Source organism: Tiliqua scincoides, chromosome 7 (genome assembly GCF_035046505.1).
Source record: "Tiliqua scincoides isolate rTilSci1 chromosome 7, rTilSci1.hap2, whole genome shotgun sequence".
In the NCBI taxonomy this organism is placed as follows: Eukaryota; Metazoa; Chordata; class Lepidosauria; order Squamata; family Scincidae; genus Tiliqua; species Tiliqua scincoides.
The window spans coordinates 58,633,818-58,641,985 of NC_089827.1; the positions used below are offsets into that span (position 1 = coordinate 58,633,818).

The following is an 8,168-nucleotide window of genomic DNA, read 5'->3' on the forward strand; positions in this document are numbered from 1 at the left end:
AAGGGAAAACTCATATGGCAGTAGAGAAAGTTGCACGATCAAAAGAGTACTCAGCTGAACAGAGCTGCCTTACTTTTGTGGTGGAGGGGCATCCTTGGGACAGCTGCCTTCTGTGCTGCTGAAACTTCCCTTGCCAAATTGAATATATCCATGCTTATCCCTGCTGATATTGTCTTTCCATCCTCCTCAACTGTTCACCCCTGTAGGAATTTGATCCAGGACAGGATACCTATCAGTACCCTCCCAAGGATGGCAGCAACCAACATGTGGATGTGAGCCCTACCAGCCAGCGCTTACAGCTTCTTGAGCCCTTTGATAAATGGGATGGCAAGGACCTAGAAGATATGCAGATCCTCATCAAGGTCAGGTCTGGAGGGAGATCAGATAGGTTTGGAAAAGAAAATGTTATGCTTTTGTCATAGTTGGGGAAATTAGGTTGCCTGCTTTCCAGAATCAATGCTGCATGTCTAGGGGGAACAATAGAGCTTTTTGTCAAGCTAATACTTTGTGTAGGTAATGTTGTTGTGGCTGGTTTAAATAGTAGAGCCCCTTCATGGAGACTACCAAAAGACATCCTTCTGGTGGCAGGTGTATAGGCCCAGCTGCATGTGCCACAGGAACTGAAGCCTCTTAGTACAGCTTACCACCTAAACTGGTTTCCTTTCTTGCTGCACAACTGCAGCCATGGTGGTGTCTGCATTCCCTGAGGGTGTCTGTATAGGCCTGAAGAGTGTATATACAAAGGTGATACTCTCTTCTGCTCACTGAGCAGCCCAGGAAGAGGTGGGACAAAAATGTTCACTTCCTTGACTTAGGGGCACAGAATGGCCGTTGTTCCTCAGGAAGGTTCAATTCATTTGGGGTGGTGTTACTGAATTGTGAGGGTCCTTGAGAAGGAGAAGTGCTTGTTGTCAAAATGTTCCTTTTTTATTCTTTACCATCCCAGGTGAAAGGGAAATGTACCACTGATCACATTTCAGCTGCTGGCCCCTGGCTCAAATTCCGTGGCCACCTGGACAATATTTCAAACAACCTGCTGATTGGCGCCATAAATATTGAGAATGACAAAGCCAATTCAGTAAGGAATGTATTAAACCAGGAGTTTGGGCCTGTTCCTGACACAGCCCGATACTACAAGGTGAGACTTCTTGCAAGTCACATGCAGTATAGGGGGTACATAGATGCATAGTGTTGGGCAACATTGTTCCAGATGTCTGCCTCTCAAAAATGTAAATACAACCCAGGGGGGAGTGGAGTGGGAAGAAAAATTTAGAATGTACCCTCTCCTTTCCTAGTTCAACTAAGATGTTGCTGAATACCCGCTGAGGTTTGGATATGACAATGTGCCTGAGTGGCAGAAAGGAGCTGCTGTTTCATCTCCAGCCACTAGATGCTGCTGTGGAGCTGAGGCCTCCACTGCACAGTACTTGCCAGAATCTAGACATTTCCACAATCCAGCCTTGAACTAAAAATGTGTAAACTTCTGGTCAGTCATGTGTGAACTCTACAGGCCTCAAAAGACCCTCTGGAGGCGAGGAGACATGTTGGGGGTGTGTGTGTGGATCCAATCCACGGTTATGTGAAACCACAGATAAAGGAGCTGTGGGTATGGAGACTCCCCTGTACTTTTGTATCTTGTGTACCCCCCCCCTCCAAAAGAGACCTAACTCCACTTACAGTGGTTTTCCATTCTGGCTAATCTCCAAAGGATTCTTAATGGCTTCTATTTATTCTGTTTGATGGTTCATGGCATGTAGCCATTTTTCTTCAAAGGGCTACTGCATGTATTTGATAGACCTTGCTAATGGCTTCTGTCTTGCTTTGCAACAGCTATCTTTCCTTGAGTACTAAGAAATGTGTTGCATTGCTTTGTTTGCAGAAAAATGGTGTTAAGTGGGTAGTGGTTGGGGATGAAAACTATGGTGAAGGCTCAAGTCGGGAGCATGCAGCATTGGAACCACGGCATCTAGGAGGAAGGGCCATTATTGTCAAGAGTTTTGCCAGGATTCATGGTGAGAATTCCACTTTCTTTAGAGCCAATTGCAGTAGATGTTGTCTAAATTCAAGTAGTTTTGTCCCTTAATGTTGTATCTGTCTGCATGCATGTGTATTATTATTATTATTATTATTATTATTATTATTATTATTATTATTAACAACAGTATTTATATACCGCTTTTCAACTAAAAGTTCACAAAGCGGTTTACAGAGAAAAATCGAAGTGTCAAATTAGCATTGCCTAGATGATGCTGACCAAATTTAAGGGGAAAATGAAACAATGATTCTAATGCAGTAGAATCTAATCTTAAGTGCATATCCCCAAGCAGTGAACCCTGAGTATTTTGACCTTTTTGTGTAGAATTTGACAGTGTCTGCTCATTGGTTTGCCAAACTCCTGTGAACCATTGCGCGTATGTTCTAATAAAGAACTGAACAGAACTAAACTATAAAGATCTGAATTAGAATAAAGAACTGAAGGCCGTTCTACTATGCAACCGTCCCAGTGCAGGGAGATCCTAATTCTGGTGTGAACTCCTTGAGCTACAATCCCAGGCCTTTAAATTTCCATTGTGTCTTGCCTTCTGAAAAGCTGCTGCTGCTTTGTGCAGTTGAATACATTGCAACCTCCTTATCAGTGAGTTCGGAACCTGCAGATTTGACCTAACGCGGGTCCCATCCCATGTCAGGACAGTCTCACTGTACCTCCCAGACATGACTGGAAGAGTCTTCCGGTTGCATCTGGGAGGTGGTCTGAGGCCCAGGGAGGTCATGTACAGCCTCCCCAGGCCACAGAAGGTCTCCTGGAGGCCTTAGAAACACACTTCAAGATTTCATTAAACTGGAAGTTCATTTCTAAGGCCTTCAGGAGGCCTTCTGAGGCTTGGGGAGGCTGCATGCTGCCTCCCTGGGCCTCAGAACACCTCCCAGATGTGACATCTGGTGATCCTCTAATGGCCTCCCATTCAATTATTCGTGGGGGGTCAAGAATTGATCCTCACAAATACCAAGGGCCAACTGTATTTCAAGTTACATCTGTATTTGTCAGCTGTCCAAAACTGGGTGCATCTGTAAGACTGTGAGGTAGTTAAGACGGCAAGCCTGTTGAACGTTTCAGGTAATATTGCCAGTAGGATAGAGAGACCTTCTTTCCTCACTTCTTTCATTTCCAAGTTATGTTGAAATGTGTGCTGGCCTGAATGTCTTGACAGTACTTCTGAAGAGAAGTTGCAGTTGTCTTCTCAAATGTTCAAATAGAGTTTCAGTTATTCCTCACAAGAGGCTGCTAGAACATGTGGTCTAAAATAATCTGGTGATCTTGGTGTTCACAGAAACCAATCTGAAGAAGCAAGGCCTCCTGCCACTAACCTTTGCTGACCCAGCAGACTATGACAAGATCCATCCTGTGGACAAGCTGAGCATTGTGGGGCTGAAAGACTTTGCTCCTGGAAAGGTAACAATGCACTTTCTCATAAGTAGACCTCTGCCTCCCTTGCTTTCTGCTCTGTTTCAGGATTTGGATATTTTTCTTGGCCCTTGCCATATTGGGACAGAATTTACTTTGCTTTCTTGTAATGTAAAGGTTTTCAGAAACTTCTTGCCTTCATAGTTACTGAGAGGCATTTAAACAAGCAATATGTTAAGAACAAAAAAAAATCTTTTTAGTAGCAAATTGTAGGTGGGTTTCTGCATGTTAAAGCTCCCAGAACCTTTCCATGAAGTTCCAGCCCTGTTGCACTGCTATGAAATACTTTGCAGTTCCATAATCTTATTGTAAATTGATCTGAGATGCATAATTCATTTTGTGACAGAATTTGGAGATCCTAGTTCTTGACTTCTAACTAACTCACACAGGAGACATGATCTTCAGTGCAGTGGGGAAGTAGGTGTTGAAAGCCTAGATTTGTGTAGGCCTCTGAACTGAGAATGAAACAAAAAGGAAGCTCTTTTTAATCCTGAATCTAACAGTAGCAGCAACAGCCAGTAATTCCACGTGTACAGTCAAATAAATCTGTGGTGGTATCTTAGACTGGGATAATTGTGCATGACTGTGTTAGACTGCTTATGGATTTAGGGTAAGATATATAAACTATACCCATCTTCCCCCCATAGCCCCTGAAGTGTATCATCAAACATCCTAATGGGAGCCAAGAAACAATCATGTTGAACCACACCTTCAACGAGACTCAGATTGAATGGTTCCGAGCTGGTAGTGCACTCAACAGAATGAAGGAGCTGCAGTAACATGGAACATGCTCAAATACGCACATCGAGTGGACTTGATGACTCGGTCGCCATAAAAAAGTGCAATTCCACCACTCTTCTTGGGAATAAATGTCTGTGATCAAATGTAAGCTTAGCTTCCTTTTTATTACAGTACTCATTTGCTGACACTAACAAGAGTACTCTTTTTCCACTTTATCATCAGGTTCAGGCTTCCATAGCTCCTTACATTGTTTAGTGCATTTCAGTTGTCTCATATTGCTTAATATTTATATTTCTCAATGATTTTTCTGCCCAGTCATTTCAATGATGGCAAAAAATGAAAAAAAAAGATAGTATAATTGTTGTTGTGGAAAACGAAATAAAGTTTGATTGACCTTATCTAGTCTATGTAGTAGTTTTTTAGCAGTGCTCTGTGCAGTGTTCTAAAGCACATTTCAAAGACCTTGTGGCTTGTTCAGGAATTAGTCAGCATGCCATAAATCTCATACTATGGATTATTCATATAGAATCAAGCAGGCCCTGTGGAATTGCAAAAGCTTTCACTTTTCTTATAAAACTATTTTGTTCTAATGCAGGGGCGCAAACATAAGACCTGCAGGCTGAATTTTTCTGGATCTGGCCTCTGACAAAATTACTGTATCTAATGCAAAGACTTTCATACACTCCTAAGTGTTACCCTCTACTTATCCACAAGTCATAGAGAATTTTTTTTTGGTTTAAAACTTGCCCTCAACTCATCCATAAGACTGACTTATACACAATATACATTATTTTACTATTTATGGTAATGTACCAAAAATTTCTGCTTGATGTACAAAATCAAACATGCTCTCCCCCTGTGACCTGTTTTAATATGACACAATACAGAACTTTAACAAGACAAATTACTTCAGCACAGAACCTGTATTGTCTCCAAATCAGCCCTGAAGGTCCTTCATGGCATGGTTATGAGTTACCAAAACTGATCCTATCTATGTGCCAGTTTCTTCCACATGGGCAAAAATGTTCAGGGATCGCTCTGGAACTACTTGCATGTATCATACACCAAATTGGTCTGTGGTAGCTGCTAAATATCATGAGTGTAGTCTGGCTAGATCTCAGACAGAGCATAGCACATGTAGCTAACCCTATTTTGTTCCTTCTATAGTCAAATAGAGGTTTGTTTTATTTAAAAAGATTTACATGCTGGCTTGTCATTAATAGTTCAAGATGGCCAATAAATTCACATCCAATAAAACAAATTTGTAAATCATATTCCAGGGAATACACACATACCTAGGAACTTAGTGGGATAGTTAACACCCCTTATTTAATCTGAGTGGCTTTCCAAGTAACCACACTTCTTAATAACAAGTATGAATTCTAGTTGGAAAGCTCTTGTGTCTGATTTTCATACTTTGTGTCCTTAATGGTATTTTGTTTGGTCCTTAATGTTATTTTGTTTTGCCCTTGGGAGTTCCAAAGTTCTTGCAAACTACAAAGTTTTCTTTTTCAATAGGCTACTCTAAATTATAGAGAATAATGTGGCCTCCAATAGAGACCTGTGATGCTCACTCGTATGTTGGTTGAAATAAGACATTTGAATTTCTTGGAAGAAGTGTTGTAGTTTCAGCTTTAGAAAAGTGCAATAAGCAGCAGAAGCCCCCAGTCAAAAAAAAAGAAAAAAGTGCAGGGTCCTGTTATATGTTCGGTTAAGCATGTCAATTATGTTCTTGACACTGGGACTAAGTTAGTGCTCCTCCCATCTTTGAGAGCATGGCATATATGGAAATGTTTAACAGTTTTCCCCAGCGCAGCTTTTAGCAGGAAAATGACCCCTGCCCTAAAGCAGCTATTTGCCCTAGTTTCTAAAGGGTTCATTATGTCATATACAGCAGAATGTGTGTGTGACATAACTGGTGCAACTTCTTGTCACAGGTTCATATGAAACTAGATTTTGTGCTGTCTTGAGGAGTTGAGCTTTTTTGGAGATAAGTGTTCTTATACCTATCTGGAAAACAATCTGGTGAAAATAAGCAAGCTTTCCACACTTGCTGTGTAGAGCAGTTCCTTGCTAGGTAGGGACCTCCCCCCCCCCCCCGCATTTTAAAAGCCATTTCTGCCCAATGTTGCATATATGCAACAGGGACCAAATGTGTATACCTGTGGGCCAGGCAAAAATGGGTTAAAAGAATGTGTGCTTGTGTTCCTTTCTCTAGTACTGAATTGCATTATTTCCTTCTTATAATGGAGAGGGAAGCTCTTATTATTCCTGTATTACTCCATTAATTGTCAACCAGAAACAGTATTACTTTTGCTACTGTCTGCATCTGTGGGTTTCGTTAAGGGATGCTTCGGTGGATCATTGAAGGTAAATGAGAAGGGGTCTGAGCAGTACTGAGACAGTACAAGTGGCTGTGAAGTCATAAATTCTGGGTAGCCTTTAATTCAGTAAACAAACTATTCGTCAAATGCAGGCTTCGGGTCTACACTTCTTATGCCTGTATGTGTAGTGCTGCTGGCTTTACCTCTACCACTTTAGGTCTGCAAACCTCAATGCTGCATTGAAAATCTTGACCACAAGCCTAGCCTAAGATCTTGGAGTTCTGCTTCATCCCCATCCTATTTATTTGAAATGAGGAGTGACATTTCCTCTGTTAACCAACCACCAGCAAGAAACATCACAGCCACCCTAAGACTGCAGATAAGTGCAGTGCCCAAGAAGGAAGCCAATAGGGCTTCGTATGTATGGGGAGGATGGGAACAACCACCTCTTGATACAGGAAACTGGCTGTGGTTATGGAAATTCTTTTAGCCAGCAGTCCTCCTGTGGATAATCTGGAAGGCAACTGTACTGCTGTTTAGAAGCGTAACTGTCAGTCAACCTTCTGGTAGTTTTCAGTAGAACTTGGCCTCTTCTGCACAACAGGCTATATAGCCCACCCACATCAGCAGTGTGGCTCAACTAAGAACAATAGCAGCCATTTGCTTTCACAGAGAAACAGCAAAGGATTAGGAAAGGGGAGACTGAATTACTTCCTGTTGCCCTGTAACCATTCCAAGCTTTTTGCAAACTGCAAACTCTGCCCACTCTGCCAGGACAAGGCGTATTCATTTGGCCAGGACTTGTGCCAATGTCACTTTGATGTGTCTGGCCTGTTTGTATCGCCCAATTCCAAGCTGCTTCAGGAAGACAAGACCAAAGGGTGATTGACAGAGTTGTTATGAAGATGGGCTAGTTCCCTTTTCCTGTTGCACGCCTCCTTGTTAGGAGTTTCAGTGCTAAAGAGCCAGCTTGCTGCTTTCCCACACTGCTAATCTTCTCATAGTAAATCGGAAACACCTTCATGTGCTAGGGTGCAAATAGTGGTTGCTATACAAAATGGGCACTTGCTTTCATAGCTTGCCCACTTGCACAGCAAGAAACCCACATGCAGAAACTGGTCAGGCATGAAGTGATGCCCTGAGACTATTCTTTTATGAGAGTAGTTCCATAGGGAGAATGCAGCACCACATTCAAATGGCCATGGCTCTGGCATGTGACCCTCTTTGATCTCCCGTGCCCTTCCATTTGTTATGCTTTTTGCCCAGTAAATCCTGGGTAAAGTGTGTGTGGTTGATATCAACTGCTCAGAGAAGACCAGGCTGGGCTAGATGAACCAATAACAACTCAATATAAGGCTGTTTCCTACATTTTTAAAATGATCTATTCCTGCACCTACATGCTCCTAGAGCAAATGAAATCTGATAATGTGGTAATTGTGTTGATCTGTGGTCTTGATTACAAAAGCTCCAGGAAGAGATTTTGTCACTACAGTATGCAGGGCTTTTGGACATAATTCCTGGTATCAAGGATTTATTAATGCTTGAATTATCATGGTTGATGGAACCATGATAATGGTTCCCAAACTAGTCCCAACACTGCTGTAACAGTACCATATTCTCTTGGGTTAAAGGCAGCTGGG

General features: G+C 42.1%; 1 protein-coding gene across 1 annotated transcript in view; it reads left to right on the forward strand.

Annotated features, from left to right (window-relative positions):
• The window catches only part of ACO2 (aconitase 2), a 33,261-nt gene extending 28,659 nt beyond the window's left edge, over positions 1 to 4,602 (forward strand). The window contains exons 14-18 of the mRNA XM_066633560.1: positions 207 to 362; positions 947 to 1,138; positions 1,880 to 2,012; positions 3,330 to 3,451; positions 4,111 to 4,602. Coding sequence (XP_066489657.1) covers positions 207 to 362; positions 947 to 1,138; positions 1,880 to 2,012; positions 3,330 to 3,451; positions 4,111 to 4,242 — 735 coding nt within the window. The 3' untranslated portion in view covers positions 4,243 to 4,602. The remainder of the gene's footprint in view (positions 1 to 206; positions 363 to 946; positions 1,139 to 1,879; positions 2,013 to 3,329; positions 3,452 to 4,110) is intronic.
• The last annotated feature ends 3,566 nt before the right edge of the window (positions 4,603 to 8,168 follow it).